Source organism: Prionailurus viverrinus, chromosome B3 (assembly GCF_022837055.1).
Source record: "Prionailurus viverrinus isolate Anna chromosome B3, UM_Priviv_1.0, whole genome shotgun sequence".
Classification (NCBI taxonomy): domain Eukaryota; kingdom Metazoa; phylum Chordata; class Mammalia; order Carnivora; family Felidae; genus Prionailurus; species Prionailurus viverrinus.
Genome location: NC_062566.1, coordinates 118,134,316 through 118,153,475, shown reverse-complemented (window position 1 = coordinate 118,153,475; position 19,160 = coordinate 118,134,316). Strand labels below are relative to the sequence as shown.

The 19,160-nt window shown below is 38.1% G+C and overlaps 1 protein-coding gene across 1 annotated transcript in view; it reads left to right on the top strand.

Annotated features, from left to right (window-relative positions):
- The first annotated feature begins 3,391 nt into the window (after positions 1 to 3,391).
- SNW1 (SNW domain containing 1) overlaps positions 3,392 to 19,160 on the top strand; it is a 33,087-nt gene continuing 17,318 nt past the window's right edge. Inside the window, exons 1-3 of the mRNA XM_047861894.1 lie at positions 3,392 to 3,468; positions 8,022 to 8,175; positions 11,719 to 11,880. Of these exons, the coding sequence (XP_047717850.1) occupies positions 3,455 to 3,468; positions 8,022 to 8,175; positions 11,719 to 11,880 (330 nt within the window). The 5' untranslated portion in view covers positions 3,392 to 3,454. The remainder of the gene's footprint in view (positions 3,469 to 8,021; positions 8,176 to 11,718; positions 11,881 to 19,160) is intronic.

Genomic DNA, 19,160 nt, shown 5'->3' with positions numbered 1-19,160 from the left:
CAATATAATACGCAACTCTTAATGTCAGGGTCGTAAGTTCAAGCCCCATACTGCACAGAGTTTACTATTAAAAAAAAAAACAATAGAATAAAGTACCAAGAATAAAAGGATATTGACACTAAAAGAGATCTTTGATATCATCTGGGCCCACTTTATGCTTTTACAGATAAAGAGTCTATATCCATTGAGGGGTTGAGGACTTGCCCAACATTGTTCAGGCACAGATGAGGAGAGAGGTTCAATCTTCTTTGTAGTAAAGTAAACCATCAAAATCTATCAAGTGTGATAAATGTTAAGACTGGGGGAAGAACAAGTATTACCAGAGCACAGAAAACAAACATTGTATAAAGTCCTTTTCATTGCTAATGATAGAGAATCAATTCAAACTAGCTTAAGCCAACAAAATAATTTATTGGCTCACTTAATTTAAAAAATTCAGGACGGTGGGACACCTGGCTGGCTCAGTCAGAGAAGCGTGTGACTCTTGATCTTGGGGGTGTGAGTCTGAGCCTCATGTTGGGTGTAGAGATTACTTAAATAATTTTTTTTTTTTTAAGTTCAGGATGGTGTGGTCTTCAGGCACTGCTGAATCCAGGAACTTCCATGATGTTGTCAGAGGTCTCAACATCTCTCTTCCCGTCTCTTTACCCTTCTGGTCTCCTTGTTTTTGCATGGTGGCCTCATTCTTTCCTGTCACAGGGTCTTGCTATATGCCAGGATAGATAAATACTGGCAACTCAATCTTATAGCTTCTGATCCAAAAGATAGAGGGATGCTTCCTCTCCACTGATTCTATTGATCAAACTTCTGCCCATTCTTTTTCAGTCTCTTTTACTGGTTTCTCATCTCTCCAATCTCTAAATATGGGAATTCACTCCAGAAGGCTGTCCTTGAAAAATTTCTCTTCTGTAGCTACACTTTCTAGATAATCTCATCTGGTATCATAAATTTACATACCATCTATACTCACAAAGGTCTCCAGCCCAGACCTTTTCCCCTACACTTCAAACTTGTATATACAACTACTTACTTGACAGTTTTACTTGGCTATCTATATCTAACAGCCATTTCAATGTAAGATGTTCAAAACCAAACTCCTGATCTCCCACAAACATGACTCTCTTGCAGTTTGCCATCATAGTAAATAGCAACTCCATGCCTCTAATTTCTCAAACATAAACCCTCAGAGCCATCCGTGATTATTCTTTCATATTTCACATCAATTATAGTATTAAAATTTGTTCGTTCTACCTTCAAAATAGATCCAGATTCCAATCTCTTCTTGCCATCTCTACCACTACCTCCCTCCCTAAACCATCAGCATCTATTCCTGAATTATCACAAAAGCCACCCAACTGGTCTCCCTGTTTCCTTTCTTGCTTCTTGGAGTCCATTTTCAACACAGCAGTCATAATGATCTTCTTAAAACATAAATCAAATTTTCTCTGCTCAAAATTTCCAATGTGATTTCCATAAACTGCAAAGGAGTGATCTCCACGATACAGTAAATGGAATAAAGGCAAGGTAGAAAAAAGTGTGTATGGTATCTACCATATGTCTAAGAAAGGAAAAGGAGCATACAAATATATATGTATTTTTGTATTTTTTTAATGTAAAGATAAACCATAAAAAATTTTTAAAGGTTATCTATAAGGAGAGGAAGGGAAAATGACAGAAGAGTCAGGGAAAGAACCTAGACTTCTCTAAATGTACCATCTTGGTAAATTTTGGCTTTGGAACGATGTAACTGTTTCACAAAACTTTTTTTTTTAAGTGACTCCTAAGAATCCAAAACAAAAAGAAATAAAACTATCAAGTTAGTGGCATAGTCCCACAGAGAGGAACTATTCCAAGTCTCTTACTTTCTTCCTTTCTTTTTTTAAGAAATCTCTACACCCAACATGTGACTAAGATTTACAATCCTGAGATCAAGAGCCACATGCTCTACCAATTGAGCCAACCAGGCACACCCTGCCCCAAGTCACTTTAAAGCCGTGCAATTTGACTATACATGCCTAGAGAGATATACTCTAAGGGCAAAAAGAATTGAAAAAAAAAATCAGAAACTATTAAGTTTCAATAAGTAATCATATTAGTACTGTTATTCTGAAACTATTTCATATATACAGTAGGATGAAGCAATTATGTTAATTGATTATGTCATTGCCATTATTGCCAAATGTAATTATGTTAATGCCACTAGGTACCAAGATTTTCAGAAGAGATATGCATATAAAATCAAAGTTAAGCAAAATCTGTGGAATCCTAAGTTTGCCCCAGAAATATTAATATAAATGCATTATGCGTTTTCTCAAAAAATATGTGTGTATATCTAAATGTTTTAGTCTTGCCAATTAAAAAGGCTTACAAACAATAATCAACCCAGTAACCATGAATATTTGTAGCATCTAGATTGTCTTCTCTAAATATCACTTTCCTACTTAAAGGAGGGCTCCTTGGAGAAATGACTGATTCCAAGTCTGGGGCAGAAAAAGTACTAGATTAGCCTATAACATCTTGTCACACCAGAAATTGATTCATCCTGGGTAGGGGATGTTGCTGCTTCTGTTCAAAGTAGTGTGTTTGGTTCAGGAAAATTCAAAAAGCTGCACATTTACAGTGTATGCACCTCTCTGTATGTGTGCTATACTGCAACTAAAAGATTGTATCTACTTTTTATCATGGAAAATGTCCAATATATGAGTATAACGAACATCCATTTCCCCATTATCCAGCTTGAACAGTGATCAAAAATGGCTATTCTCATTTCATCTGTACTCTACCCACTACCCTTTCTCCAGTATTTGTAAGCAGATTTCATTTATGCTATCAGTTCATCAAAGATTATATTTAATCCATAATCTAAGTGAAACACATAAACTACCTAAAACACAAACATACATAGTATACAAAGGAAGTGTTGTAAAGGTAACTTAACCAAGGATCACACTATCTTCCCAGTAGAGTATTTTGGGGGCGGGGTGTGGAAAGAAAAGTTTCGGGTGTGAATGTTTTTAGAGCGTCCTAAAACTCTCCATTCGACGGTCCCACAATTTCCTATTGTTTTAAAGCCCTGTCACCCTTTTATTTAACGTTGCTGTTCCCGGGATACTCTTGTATTTGGGATCCCTCCCTACATGGGGAATGAGACTGAGTGGGAAATAAAATAAAGCAGTTTAAAGGGCATCTCTCACCTTCGTTATTTTGCCTAGGGAACGCTGCATCATGTCACAGTGTACATCTGCCTTTCTTAAATGAAGCCCTCATCACGTTAATAACCAGTCGGTCTGGTTAGGACAGAACCAAAGCGTACTCTTGTCCAAAGAACTACAAATCCCAGAAGGCCCTTCGGCTGAGGCGCCTGCGTATCGCGTGCTTCTTCCTCTCCACTTCTCGTCAAGGGGAAAGACCCGCCCCGCGGTGCTGTCGCTCGCGCTGGAAGAAGCGGAAGAAGATGGCGCTCACCAGGTGGGTTGTTGATTGGGGTCCTCGATACGGAAGGGTCTGGGAGTACCCACCTTTTTCATTTCTCTGCCCACTGTCTCCGGGCGGTGACCTGGCTCAGGGCACAGAGCGACGTGGGCCGCGACCACGGCTAGGCCCTCTTGCCGGCCTCCGGGGTGACTAGGCCTCAGCGAAGCTGGGGTCTTTCCTGAGCGGTTTCCCGGGTTGAGTACCCCCCCCCCCATTAGAGCCGAAAGCTTCGGCGTGGTGAATAGTTTTTCAGTCTCAGATGGCAAGGAGTCGCACGTGTTTTTCGCTTGAACATCTTGGGGATGTGGCGAGCTCTCCGTCCGGCCCGCGGCTTGCGCGGGCACGGTGGGAATGTGGAGAGCAGTAGCTTATTTGGGCGGAGTGAAGCGGCGGGAGGTGACTGCCCGGCTTAACGGCGGTGGGTCTGCCGAAGGCTCGTCTCTGTCCCGAAACAAGGATTCTTGAAAAAAGCGGGCCCGGTGCTGGACAGAGATTTTAAATTAGCTACTGTAGTGGCCGCTGCGTGCTAATAAGGCGTCGCTGCTCTGCACTATAACTTTGGACCTTAGAATTTCTTCCGTAGGTAGAACCGCTTCAGATTTTTGCTGTTCCCGGTTGCCTTGGTAACTGCATATAAAGTCGTCCCCGCCTTTGAGAAAAATATGTTTAAGTGGGAGATTCCGAGGAGTTACGTAACTACTACTGGTGTGCGACCTTGCTGCCCCATCTGAGTGGAAAAACTTTCCATGCGAATGCAAGCAGGAAAAGTTGAGTTGTCTAAGTTCGTCGTAAAGAAAGTAATCATTTTAGGACATAAGCTTGAGTTCTCTAAACACATTTGATTCTCCTTATATTTAATTTTCCTGGCTGATGAATCCTAAAAATGTTTTAAGAAGAAAATTCTTGGGGGAATTAGGTTTGGGTTCCTTGCTTTACCCTGGGGGTTGTGTATATACAAAAGGAAACCTAACAGTCTTTGCAGGGAAGATGGGGGTACAAGGCATACAGATATGAAAGAAGTAAGGGCACACAAATGCTCGCTTGTGTAGTACTAACCTTAAGTGCAAAAAGAATTAGATGAAATGAGTTGAATGGACTGGGAGTTTTCTTTAGTAAATGTTACAAACAGCAGACTTTTGAGTGCACCTCCAGGTGGGAGGCACAGTGGCAACGATTACTAGAGTTATGAGTAAAGGTTTTGTGGAAAAGCTGGAATTTGAAAAGGACACACAGGAAAAATAACATGTCGTGGGTATTGTGTGCTTAAAATTGCAGTGACAGAGTGCAGTCTTCAAATGACTAGTTTTGGGGACTACATAGTGTTCTGATTTTGTTGAGTTCTGACTAATTTGATTTTTAGAGGTGGTCTCAAGTTTCCAGGTGAAGTGTTATTTATCTCCAAGATCTACCAAGGATTCTTAACAGCAGAGACTTGACGGAACTGATATGTTAGAGTTTTGGTGTCACCAGTTATTGTTACTAAAGACTGAAAGTCCTCCTGATTAAGTTTTCTAAATTCAAGTATATTTAAGGTTATGTGTCTAATAACATCACTTGCATTTAGTATGCTTTATTTAGTAAAGTGGGAGAGTAGACCAAGTTGTGTCAACACTAGCACTGTTGATATTTTGGGCTGGATAATTCATTCTGGTATGGGGCTGTCCTGTGTATAGTAAGATGTTTAGCAATATCTTTGGCTTCCTCCCACTAGATGCCAGTGATACTGCCCCCATTCTCTACCCCCAAGTCTTGACAATCTTAATGAATTGTATGTATCTAGGTATTATCATACACCTGCATTGTAAATATTTTGTCCCCCAGTTGAGAACCACTGAAGTAGCCTTTCGGCCTGCATATGCAGCCCACTCTGTACCCCTTCCCCCTACCCTGCTACTGCAGGAGTGTGCCTCTTTGTGGGAATGTCATCCTTTACAAGGAACTGCAAATTTAAGACCCTCTGGAAGGCTAGAGTATGTTCAGACCCTAATCCAGGCCAGGTAACCTGTTTATTGGATTGTCTGAATTCTCCACTTTGACAGGCTGCCTGCTTTTTGATCATTTTAGTGACCAGTTCCTGCAGCAGAAGGTAAAAAGAAGAGTAAAATAAGTAAATATTGTAGCTTGTTTGGAACTGTCTTTGTATGCCTTCTATGTACTGGATATACATGGTATACTGAAAATAACTATGGTAGAAACCCAAAACTTTTGGCTCCATTCATCCATCCTTCAGTTAGTACATATTTGTTGAGGATCTACCATATGCCAGGCACTATTCTAGTGCTGGTTTTACAGTATTAAATCAGTGTTGCAAACTCCTTGTTTTCAAAGAGCTTACATTCTAGGAGAGATAGACTATATATGAGTAAACAAATCAGTAATGCAATTTCAGATAGGAATTACTAGAAATAAAAATGAAAGGACAAAGAGTGACTCAAAATGTGGAGTGAGGTCCTGTTTTGGACACGGTGGTCAGAAAACAGCTGTGGAGAGGTATAAATGAGCAGAGACAAGAATGTTAAGAAGCAAGGACTAAAAGATCTAGGAGGGGTGTGTGGCTGGCCCACTTGGTACAGCTTGAGACTTTTGGTCTCAGAGTTGTAGGTTCAAGCCCCACATTGGGTGTGGAGATTACTTAAAAATAAAATCTTTAGGGGCACCTGGGTGGCTCAGTCGGTTAAGCGTCCGACTTCCGCTCAGGTCATGATCTCACAGTTCGTGAGTTCGAGCCCCGCATCGGGCTCTGTGCTGACAGCTTAGAGCCTGGAGCCTGCTTCAAATTCTATGTCTCCCTCTCTCTCTGCTCCTCCCCCGCTCATGCTCTGTCTCTCTCTCCTTCAAAAATAAATAAAAACATTAAAAAAAAAATTTTAAACAAAATCTTTTAAAATGAATGAATGAATGAATGATCTGGGAAAGAGTTTTCCATAAAAGCACTACAGGAAAGAATGTTCTTAATAAATGGAGCATTTTATGGTAGATGGAGTAGCAAATGTATACATCTTGAGATGGCAAAAGGAAAGGCAGTAAGATTGTAGTGACATAAAGATGGTGAGAGCAAAGGGCAGAGTGAATTTAGTTCTCCTGCAAACATATAAGTAGCCCTCGCTGTGAGCTGGACAGTGCCTAGAGAGTTAGGGATGAAACGAAGCAGAAGCCATGATTCCTGCAAGTTGCTCAGTCTGGTGAGAGAAAGAGGTAAATGAGTAGATGATTGTGATACAGTAAGATAAATGTTATAGTAGTGGCACATAGAGTGTCTTGTGGGAGCATGGGTGGGGCGCAACTGATCCAAATTAGTGGAATCACGGAATGGCTCCGCATAATCAAATATGTATGGAACAATATGCGTTGATGAGTATTTAGACACTGTGCCAAGGGGGTCATAGATTTTCACATTTACTACTTAGAGCAATTCTGTGACGTAGGTGGTCTTTTGATCTGTCATTACAGATGAGAAAACAGAGGTTCAGAGAGATAAGTAACTTATCTGGGTTACTACCTGGCATAGGTTGGATTTGAACTCTGAGCTCTTAGCTGTCACATTCCTGACATTCTGGACTGGATTAGATCCCTCTGATGTATACCGTCATAGCACTGTATACTTTTCCTTCATCATTTGATACAATTTGTAATTAGGGAATCGTGTAAGCATTTGATTGTCTCTCCTCTGCAAGGCTGTAACCTCTCTCTTATAGTCTCATTGCTTACATAGCACAGTACTTGCACCCAAGTGATCAATAAATATTTTGAATAAATAAGTTCTGCTTATCCAAATATGCTTAGTCGCCAAGAATCACAAAGGAACCCTAACTTTTCCATTAAACATATCAATTTACTGGAATCTTTCTGTGATACTTTGGGGTATCTCTATAATAACATTTATCATACTTGAAAGTTGTTAAGAATAGCTTGGTAAAAAGGCTGCTGTGATTAAAGAATGACAAACTACATCTTTAGAATTTCTCCTTTGAATCTTTGACCTCTCAAGTTTTAAATTGCATTCTAAATTAGATACCTTTGGGAAAACACACTCATATATGCAACCTGTGTTTTCTTTCTTTTATGCACCTCTTTGTTACATTCAGTGCTAATCCTTATTATTTTTTGTTGTTGTTGTTGACTTTAAAATAGTTAAAAGTAAGAAGAATAAGAGTAAAGTAGTTAAAAATAAGGAGTGTAAAAGTAGTAAAGGCACTAAGACACCATATACTGGACAGTTGGCCCCTGGGTAATTGAGAATGTTTAGAAAAGAAATGTGGAAGCATAACCACTGAGTAGTTTATCTATTATATGAAATATCTGTTAGTTTTTTATTATGGGCATCATTTGCCTGCATCTTAGATGTTTTTACTGTATGTCTCTGAGCGTTTATTTCTTTCCAGGCAAAGTAAAATGACTGATATTAAATACTGCCATGAATCATTGAAATGTTTGCTTTTTTGCTTAAGGGAAAAAGTATTATGGCAAAATAGTCTCTGATGGCCAAATTGCAATGATCAAATGTAGGAGTTTTTTTTAAATCTGACTTTTATTATCTTTGCTTATAGCTTTTTACCTGCACCTACTCAGCTATCTCAGGACCAGCTTGAGGCTGAAGAAAAGGCAAGATCTCAGAGATCACGACAGACCTCACTGGTCTCCTCCCGAAGAGAACCTCCTCCATACGGGTACCGGAAAGGCTGGATACCTCGGTTATTAGAGGTAAATAATTGTGTTAACGTTTATTATAATACCCTTGTAAAATACCCTAGAACCTCTGCACATGAATGCCAATATGCTAGAAATTCTGGTCGTGAGTTCCTAAGACATATATTCCTTTTAGAGGATTGATCTTTTTCTTCTGGCTTATTACCACTTCTTTGTGATCATAAGAAAATTGTACCTGTTTATGTCTCTTCTTATGTCCAACTATTAAACATGTACAAAAGAAACTAGCATACTCTCTATAAATCCAGGGATTACTGCATATGGAAAATAATGGGAAAGTAAGGAGAAAATGAAAAGAAGAGTTCATGTTCGGGTGCCTTTCCCTCCCTTCTCCTCACATACACAATGCCACGTAACCCTGAAGAGACAGCCTTCCTCCAGGGAAAACTCCAGCAGCATTTCTATTTCTGATTTCCTTCTTGTCAAGTATATTGGAAAGAGCATGGGCAAGAAGTTTAAAAGAATAAGTAAAAATAAGTGTTTTTGCATCATAGCTATGCTGCTTACTATTCGTGTGACACTGGGCAGATCCTGACCCCTCTTTATCAGTTTTCTTGTCTTCAATTTGAGAATATTAATATATGTCTAATATACATATTAGATAAATATTTTAGAAGGTATAAAAGAATTTGATGGTTGATTTGGAGGCAGTGAGGGAGAAAGAAGACTCTGAAATGATCTTTTTATATTTCTAGCTTATTTCCAAAAAACAAACTTCTTTGGTAGTACCTATCTTCCTAATTACTCTGTATCCTTTAGAGCAGATCAATACATATTCTTTTCCCTAATTCCAGGGCAGTCTTCCCATGCTTGACCACCTTTTTCATCTATGGAGAAAAGCAAACATTTGAGACAACTATTTTGCCTCCCCAAGACTACTTCCTCTTTGATCAAGCCTTTTTCTTCTCTGTCTCTCAGTATTCATTCTGACTCCTGCAAATTTTGCTCTTCCACTTCCCAAGGAATGTGCCTGCCCTATTAAAAAATCTTTGTGCCTATACCATTCATGTTTGTACACAATTATTTTCATTTTATCACTCTGTTACATTCTGTCCTTTTATGGTTGTGATTTTTGCCTTACAAATGTGAAGGAATTGTGCCCTCAACTTTTTTTCGTATGCCTCCAAGTGCAGATCATGGTGAACTAAGTATTCATTGGACTGAAATTTGTTGTTGTCTCTATTCTCAGCCTCTCCCATGCTTGGCATTCCCCCTGCCTACCAGAACACTCCATAGAGCCTAAAAGACAAACTCCCAACTAGATCATGTCTTTTAAAAAATTTCCTTGTTTTTTTCTCTTAGCTGTCCTCTAGTCCTTATTAATTCTAATGTGTGAAAGTCAGTCTTACTAAAATTACTAAGGGTTTTTTGTTGTTGTTACTTTTGTTTTCACTGATAGTGTAATTTGTGAGGTGTGGGGCAAAAGAAGATTATCAAGGGGGCTGGAATGCCCTCTTATCTGGGGCAAAAAGGTAGTGATTGACATTATCTGATAGAAGGATAATGTGTCCCTTGAGGGATTATAGATATTCTTTGTTTGCCTCTCAATAGATTAAAGAGTGGGGGTAGCAGACATCATTTTACATACAACAGAAACCTCATCCAAAGATTAGGCTTCCATTTTAGCATTATGACATTCAGGTACTTTTTAAAATCTTACTTGACTAAAGGTTTCATACATCTTGGTAGAACAGAACAGTTTATTTGAAAATCAAACCAAAATGGCCAGCCAATCTGGAAAGACTGTGAATGCTTCTTGAGGGGAGTGAACGTTCTGTGGAGAAAGCATTTTGTTCTAGTGTTCAGAGTAAAAGCTATGATTTTCTGGCAAGCTTAATGACCGCATAATGCCACATCCACAGTCAGAAGTACTTATTATAGTTGAAGAACCCCAGCAGATCTGAGCATATGTCAGATTGATGTCCTGGCTACAGGTAGCACCTTTCTTGGGAATATTTTAACTATTTTGTGCCGAATTCATAAGAAATGTCTCCCTCAGCTTTATTGTTTGTTTTTAGAAATGTCAAAATTTTCTTTAGCAAGTCAGTATATTGTCTCTAGGAAATCACATATCCAGGATCTAATGGAATATTTCTTGAAGGAGGAGGTCTTATAAAAGTAGTTATTTACATAAAATTTTTCATCAAACCCCCTGTAAATGATTAATTTTAATGTTTTTTCCTATCACTTTTTAGTTGTATTGATTTACCCTTTTTAGAGCTAAAAAGGAAAGAATTTTAGTTCAGTAGAAAATACAGTTTTTTGGAGTCAAAAGATCTGAGTTCAAGTCCTGCCTATGCAGGACATCTTGGGAAAATCACTTAATGTTGCTAAACTTGAATTTTTTCCATATGAAAGTATGATTGTTGAAATACAGGAATTAAATGAGTGTGGATTGTTGAGTGTACAATGTAATTCCTAAGCAAATATTACTAAGTTTAACAAAGCTATTTAAAAATTGTATTTAACATTCATATGTTTATTTCACCATCTACCTTTTTTGTAATGTTAAACTTCATCAACAGATGTTACTTAGCTTGTGCTACTTGAGAAGTCTTAGTCTTCTCTTCTAAGTAATTGTATATCATCACCATTAGAAATGTGGTGAACTCATTTCTAGAGCCTTCCTTTCTATTTATTTGCTTCTCCTGGAACATGAATAAATATGTTATTAAAATCTGGTTCCAAGAAAAAATTCTTTACATTTCTGCCCTGTTGTACCTTGACCCTTGCCTCACTAAGAACATTATGTATGCTAAAACTAAAAATCTTTTCTTTGTCCTAAACGTTCTACTTAATTTCATCCTGTCATGTTTATAAAAATCTTTGCCATGGTCTAGAAGCCCTTTCATGATCTGGTGTTTGTCTGCCCGTGCAAGGTTATCACCTATGTGTCTGCTCCTCTGTCCCAGTAAGCTCCAGCTTCACTGGACACTTGTTTCCAAGGACATCCCAAGCTTGTTCTTATAGCAGTACCTTCATGCTACTTGCTTTACCTAAAAAATGCTTCCCTCAGATCTTCTCATACCTGATTTCTCATTATTTAGCTTTAACTCACATTACCTCTTCACAAAGGCTGTCCTAGCCGCAGTATCAAAAGTAGACTTTCTAGGGCACTTGGTGGGTCGGTCAGTTAAGTGTCTGACTCTTGATTTCAGCTCAGATCATGATCTCACAGTTCATGATTCGAGCCCTGCATAGTAGTGCTCTGTGTTGACAGGGCAGAGCCTGCTTGGGATTCTCTCTCCTCTCTCAAAAATAAATCAATAAGCTTAATAAAAAAAAAAGGAAAGTAGATTTTCTTTGCAGTCCCATTATATTTTCAAGGCATTTATTACAAGCCAAAGATTAGGCTTTTTACATCTTTGCCCACTGGAATGTACTCTGTACAAGACCAGTGACCTCTGTTTCTTTACTGCTGTATCTCTTAGCATCTACTATAACAAGGGCTCAATAATTATTTGGTGAATGAATGAATGTATCTTGAACCTCAAATTATTGAGTATTCTTTTTATTTCTTTCCTTTTTAATTTGTAGGATTTTGGAGATGGCGGTGCTTTTCCAGAGATCCATGTGGCCCAGTATCCACTGGATATGGGACGAAAGAAAAAAATGTCAAATGCGCTGGCCATTCAGGTGGATGCTGAAGGAAAAATTAAATATGATGCAATTGCTCGGCAGGGACAGTCAAAAGACAAGGTAATCCTCTCGTTGATTTTTCCCTCTATTGAGAAATACGTATCTGGCCATTTAGCTTTGTTAAAAGTAGCAATGAGTAGCAGTTAGTACTTAGGCTAACTGAAAATATGACTTCATGATTATATGAACAATGTATTATGACTTCATAACAGCAATGACTTTTTCATTTCAAATCTCCCAAATTGATGATAGCTTGTATATACTTAGGGTTTTCACTTATTTGTTTAGCATTTTAAAAACAATTTGAGGGTGCCTGGGTGGCTTAGTCGGTTAAGCCTCCAACTTTGGCTCAGGTCATGCTCTCATAGTTCATGGGTTCAAGCCCCATGTCTGGCTCTGTGCTGACAGTCAGAGACTGGAGCCTGCTTTAGATTCTGTGTCTCCCTCTCCCCTGCTCATGTCCTCCCTCTCTCACTCGCTCGCTCACTCTCTCCCTCTCTCTCTCAAAAAATAAACATTAAAAAATAAATAAAAGCAATTTGAAACTGTTAAATTTTGTTTTAAGTTCTTTTATAGTACTAACATTTTTCAAATGCTAGAAAATTGCTAAAAATCTATAATTCTAGCACCCTAAAACACAAAAAATCAAAATTTAGATTTGTTTATAGTCTTCTAATTCTGTCTCATATACTTACAAAGTACTTACATAGATATTTAATTATTTTAATAATTCACTTGAATGTAATGAATTAAACTTTTTTCTCCCCTAAGTATAAAACTGGCACTTGCTGTCCATATTTTTGATGGCCTGCTTACAGGTAATCCAAAGACCAAAAATAAAATTTACTTAAAATAATCTCTTCACAGAGCAGCTACGCTCAGAGCCAAGGAACTGTTTTTAAGAGAAGACCTAGTGTTTTCCCTCGTAAATAAGTACTCCACGCATAGGTAAAGATCTCTTTAGAATTGAAGATGTTGCAAAAAATAGTTGAGGGCCTTCAGTACTTGTCCTTTGCCTCTTTCTCTTCCCTAAGTGTTTTCATTTTATCCTCTAAAATTGCAGTAATGACCCCATCCTCTACTCCTGCATCATGGGTGCTGGGTTCTTGGGGAAAACAGTTACCCAGTCATGCAAATCTATGTCTCAGGTTTAGACTGCGCTCCCTTGGTGTTCCTCCAAGCTTTAACTCCTACTCCTCTCTGTCCCCTGTCAGCTTACAGGTGACATCTGTTTGCACATAACGACTAGTGGAAGAAAATTGTCTGCTTTCTTTATCCTGCACTTGGCTTTCTGTCTTGACTTTTCCTTTTGTCTGTATGAGAAATGTCTTCGGTCTAAACCTAATCTTGCCAGGTGTGCTGTAGCGTATCCTGGATTTCATTCCTCCCCCTCTCCTTTACAGCCTCGCTTTTTCTTTATTCTTCTCAACCATGACTTCCACCTCCCCTTCTTCTACTGGCTCCTTTCTGTTAGCTTTTAAATATGCTTGCTTTTATCATCTTTTGAAAGAAAAGTTTTTCCCTGACTACCCTCAAGGCTCCCTCTAGCTACCACCAAATTTTCACCTAGTTTTCTTTATTTTCCTTCAAGCTTTTTGCTTGTTGTTATCTGTTCTACTTCTTCACTTCCCTTTCATTCTTCATTTCACTGTAATACAACCTCACCTCAACCAGTCTCTAAGCAAAGGTCTCTAAGGCTTTTCTCACAATACCATCTCTTTGACTAATCTAATTTATTTCCTTGGCTAAAATTGCCACTCATGTTGATGACTGTTAGATCTATGTCTCCAGCCGAGTTTTCTCCCCTGAGCTGTAGGTCCTTATATCTTACTATCCACAAGGACAGCTCTATTAGATTTCCTCAAAACATCACTCATCAAATCCAAACCTAAATTCATAATTTTCCACTTAATCTACCTTCTCTATTCTCTAACTCAGTGATTGGCAGTGATATCTTCCTGACTGACTATGCTAAAAGCCTGGGAGTTATTTTCCCCCTCACTATTTTGTTGATTTAAAAAAGATACACTAATAATAAATTCTTATGGTAGAAGATATCAACAGTACATAAGTATGTATGTAGTGCCTACTTCTCCCACTTTACTTCCCATAGGTAAGTACCACTACTATAATACATATCTTTCCAGACCTTTGTTATGGATTTAGATACTGATGTATATATATATTCCCACTTTAATACACACACACACACACACACACACACACACACACACACCTTTTTTTACATGAATGAGATTTTAATGTTCATAACTTTCATAGCTTTTTTAAATTTAGTATGTTTGGAAGGTTTTTATCAGTGTATATAGGTCTGCTTTATTTTTTAAAAATCTATATAGAATTCCAGGTGTGTTTGTACCCTAAGTTTTTTTTAAGCATTTTTTAGTTTTCAGATTTCAATTTTTTAGTTTTCAGACAGTACTTTATTCAAGGTCCATATACAAATACCTTTTTGCACATGAATATTTGCGTAAAATAAATACTTATGTGAACTTACTGAGTCAAAGATTATTCAAATGTGAGATGTGACACATAATGCTATAGTTCTGTAAAAAGCCTTTACTGAGCGGTCATTCCATTCTTTTGTGTTTCCTTCAGGCCTTCCAACTGTTAGTCATTGTGATTTATCTTCTTCCTTAACACTTCTCAAGTATATGCCCTTCTCTGCTACTTAGTTCAGGCCCTTATCACTTCTTGCTTTATTTACCTCAGCAGAGTCTGAAACCACCTCCTTTGCATTTGTTTTGCCTGCTTAGAAAAAACAAACTCATCCTTGTTTATATGTTTAGCTTTCTCTCTCTCCCCCACGTATACACACACAAGTGTGCACACTTAAAATGTTTCCATAGCCTTTAGGGTAAGAACCAGCCAAGCTCCTTATGGTACACTTGGTCCCTTCCTTATCTTTCTAGCCTAGCCTCAACTTTCATGACCAGAAAAGTTAAATCCAAAAATAAACAGTCCAGTTTTAGCCATTCTTTTTATTTTCAGTACAAAGTAATCGCCACTGTTATGTGGTTGTTAAGAAAAAATTTTCAGGGCACCCAGCTGGCTCAGTCAGTGGAGCATGCGACTCATGATCTCAGGGTTGTGAGTTTGAGCCCCCACGTTGGGTGTAGAGATGACTTAAAAATAAAAAAAAGTCTTTAAAAAAGGAAAAAAGAAGAAGAAACTTGCAGGCATTTTCTGTAAAGATCTGCCACAAGGAATTCTTGCAGCTCCCCTAATATGGCACATTCTCTCTTACCCTGGGAACTTCCCATGGATGTCCTCCTGTGTGTGGGAAAGCTCTCCTCCCCCTATTCTTTGACTAAATTCTGTTGCTTTTTTTTTTTCTTAATGTTTATTTATTTTTGAGAGAGAAAGAGAGCACAAGCAGGGGAGAGGCAGAGAGAGAGGGACACAGGATTTAAAGCGGGCTCTGTGCTGAGAGCAGAGAGCCTGTTGTGGGCCTCAGACTCACGAACTGTGAGATCATGACGTGAGCTGAACTTGGATGCTTAACCGACTGAGCCACCCAGCTGTCCCTAAATTCTGCTGCTTTCAAATCACAGCTCACTCTTCATTGTTTCGGAAAACTCTTCCTAATCTTCCCTGGCCAGATGGGGTATCCTTCCTTCCTCTTCCCTGTTTATCTTAGCAGTCATCACATTTTGTTCTATTTATCAGTTCACTACTATCTATGTCATTTGACTATAAGCTCTTTGAGGACAGAGATTATATCTTTAGATTTCCTCCTTGGCACCTAATTTAGTGCCTGACAGCTTGATGCACAGACTTTCATCAGTGATTTGTTTGAGGAGTGATAGCAGTTTTCATTGAATAACAGAAAACCACTTCTCCTGAGCCAGTAGGGAAGCATAGTCCACTCCTGCAAAAGGAAAAACAGGTCCTTATACAGCAGGACATATATTGGAAATATGCCCTGTGCTGTGGAGGCCTTCTCTAGGCTTCACTTGCCTTTGTTTTGGTACATCTCTCCTTCTTTGGAATAGTCATTATTCTTTATTGGTACATGCTGCCTTTCCTCTCTCATTGGTTAGGAAAAAGAACACTTTAGGACAACAGTTTGGCATTGGCAGGTTGATTAATTTTGAATGACACACAGTTGTAGCCCATTTTGCATTAAATTTCAAGACTGGAAACCAACAATTTTCTCTCACGTCTAGAAGTGTCTGAAAGTTTTTTCTTTCTCTAAGAACCATATATACTGGTGATTATTTTGTTTTGAAAGTAGAGTGGAGGGAGTGCCTGGGTGGCTCAGTCAGTTAAGTGTCTGACTTCTGCTCAGGTCATGTTCTCACGGTTTGTGGGTTTGAGCCCCGCATCAGGCTCTGTGCTGACAGTTCTGAGCCTGGAGCCTGCTTCGGATTCTGTGTCTCCTCCTCTCTCTCTGCCCCTCCCCCCCCCCAAAATAAATAAAACATTAAAAAAAGAAAAAGAAAGTAGAGTAGAAATGTTATAACTATTTATTTTTAGATTTCAGTATTCTGGCCAAATAAGGTCTCTAAAGTAATGTTTCTTTATACACTGAAAGCATTACATGTTTGTCTATAATGCAACCACTAGGAATGAATCCAAAACTAGTAGTTTATGGAGGCACCACTCAGAGGTTCATACTAACCCTGACCCTAATGGAGGAAGCTATGCATGTGTAGGGGCAGGATGTATATAGGAAATCTCTGTGTCTTACTCTTAATTTTGCTGTGAACCTGAAACTACTCTAAAAACATAATGTCTCTGAACACATACTCATGCGCGTGTGTACATGCATACACAGAATGAAGATTTTTTTTAAAATGAGCAGGGTACCGAATGAATTGAGAACAAAGATAGTGAACAGAGTGAGTACTTGGACTGTTCTGATACTGTTTCTGGTTAATGTATTTCCTTGCTGGATATTATGCCCTGGAATATACACTTGAATTTCTTACACAAATTTAATAAGTAAGTATTTTAATTTTTTAAAAAGTGGATGGATTAATGCACGAAGTTTTTTAATGCATTTAATTCAACATTAACTGAGTACACGTTGGCAAATGCGTTTGGAAGAGGGGACACTTGATTGTTCGGGACCATCTTGTGCGTTGTATAATGTTTAATGTAACTGCCACTACCTATTAAATACCTGTAGAGCCTTGGGGGTGGCAGCAGTGCCTTGTTTTAAAACCACTGATTTTCCAGTTTTAGAAGTAGGAATTGGCTGCTAAATGTACAAAATGGGTCTTTAAAAATTCATTATCATTCAGGAGGCTTGATTTTCAGAGTCTTTGACACAGGATGAAAATAGTTTATTGGATTATTGAATTTGCATTATAGTGTGAAGATTTCTGATTTATATCAGAGGGATCTGGTTTTCTTCAGAAACCAGAAAGTTATCGCTGAAATATTAATAGTGAAAGGTCAAGAATGGTAAATGCTAGCTCTAGGTATAAGAGATTAAGAAAAAGGCAAGATTTCAAGGGATAAGTCTAGGCCCTAGATCTCTCTACATGTAAAATAAATACGTATTGACAAGACTTACAGTAATACAAAATTGGAGGGAAAAAAAATTTCTTGAATTAAATTTTGATGGAACTAAAATGTTCTTTTTTTTCCAATTGTGATTTGAGTGATACATCAATAAAAAGCCTTGGTGTTTACATTATTCCTTCTGAAATATTTGCATAGCAAATGTTACATATATAATATTACCTAAAAGAATGCCTTCAACATTTTCCCCCCAAACAAATAACTCCCAGCAACTTTAAACTGACCCCGAGATAAATCATATATTACCTTGTTCATGATTTCACAAACTAGCTAAGCCTAAAGATAGTGTTTTCTTTCTGCCTTCAAAATGGTGAGTATGTTGACAGATTTATCCAGTCAGGTCAATCTGGTCCTTTGCCAGTTTTCAGTAATAAAAAAAAAGTTTCACAGATGATTTATTGCTTTATCTTGTTCCCAGAGCCCATTTGTGCTCTTCTTACCTTCTGGAGTATATTGTATTTTTCAGATAACCCTCCCCAGCCCCTTTGCCTCCTGGGATATTCTGAGTTTCTTCAGCACATTTGGTTCTCAGGCAATAAAAATTTGAGGTTTTATAGTTAATTACCATGGAGGAATCTTGCTCTTCAGATGTCCTTCACTCAGCTTTGTGAGATGCTAGAATCTTATTGATGCTCATTTAAAGGGTTATTAACTTTGGAATACCCAAATAAGAAGCAGCAAATGGCTCTTGTATGCTAAATTAGTATTGAGACTTTATGTTGAGCATATATGACTACCAGGGAGCCATTTACTTAGAATCCTTTCCTGTAATGATTGCTGTGTAAAAGTAATTAACTCTTCATAGTCTAGATAGTATTTTCTAGAGTATTGATATGTAATTTTAAACTCAAGTGGCATAGATGTTTCCATCTTGAAAAGAAATAAGATTTTTAAGGTCATTACTAGCTGTGATGTTAATGTATGGAGCCTTACTCTTCTCCCCAGAGTGAGCTTTAGGTCCCTTCCAAATGAACACTGAGAGGATGGTGACACTACAGCTCACATATCAGTGGTTATGTTTTGTGGTAAACAATCTATACTTTTCTTGCCTGATCCTTTGTCTCATTCCTGAGAAAAACAAGCTAAAGGATTAGTCTGTAGTCATGAGATAGTTTTTTCTGGGAAATCCACAGCTTATATAAAACATTCCTCATCAATAATATAGGTGTAATCATTGTGCATATGCATACCTCAAGGTTGATACACAAATTCAATTATATATATAAAGCTAAAGAATAGTGGCACAAAATAAGTGCTTAATAAATTTTAGCTATTATTATTACTTTAATAGAATACATGACAAAATGGAAAATAATTTCATACTGTGAGCAATGCTTTGAAGACAGTAAACAGTGCTGTGACACTAAGTGATGGGATGAGGAGGGGTTGCTGCTTAGCAGGGTAGTCAGGGGAGGACTCATAAGTGCAGTCATGACCTTTGAACAGAGACTCAGAGGTTGAGAACTCATGTGAAGAACTAAGAACAACACTATTTAAGGCCCAGAATTTGGGGATGGCATGTTGTGTTTAAAACAAACAAACAAAAAAACAAAGAGCTGATGTGATTGAAGCATAATAAATGAGGAAACAAGAGGTATGGAGGAGATTAAAGGTGTAGGCAAAGCCAGGTCAGGTCTTATAGGCTATGAAGTGTTTTTTGTTCTGCCATTTGGAATAAGAAATTAAGAATAGCCAGCATTTCCTTTAAGCTGTTTTTAAGGAATGTCCTGGTAGAATGCAGTTATTGATAGAAGACTTTGGCTTATAGTAGTAATTTTTGAAGGTCTCAA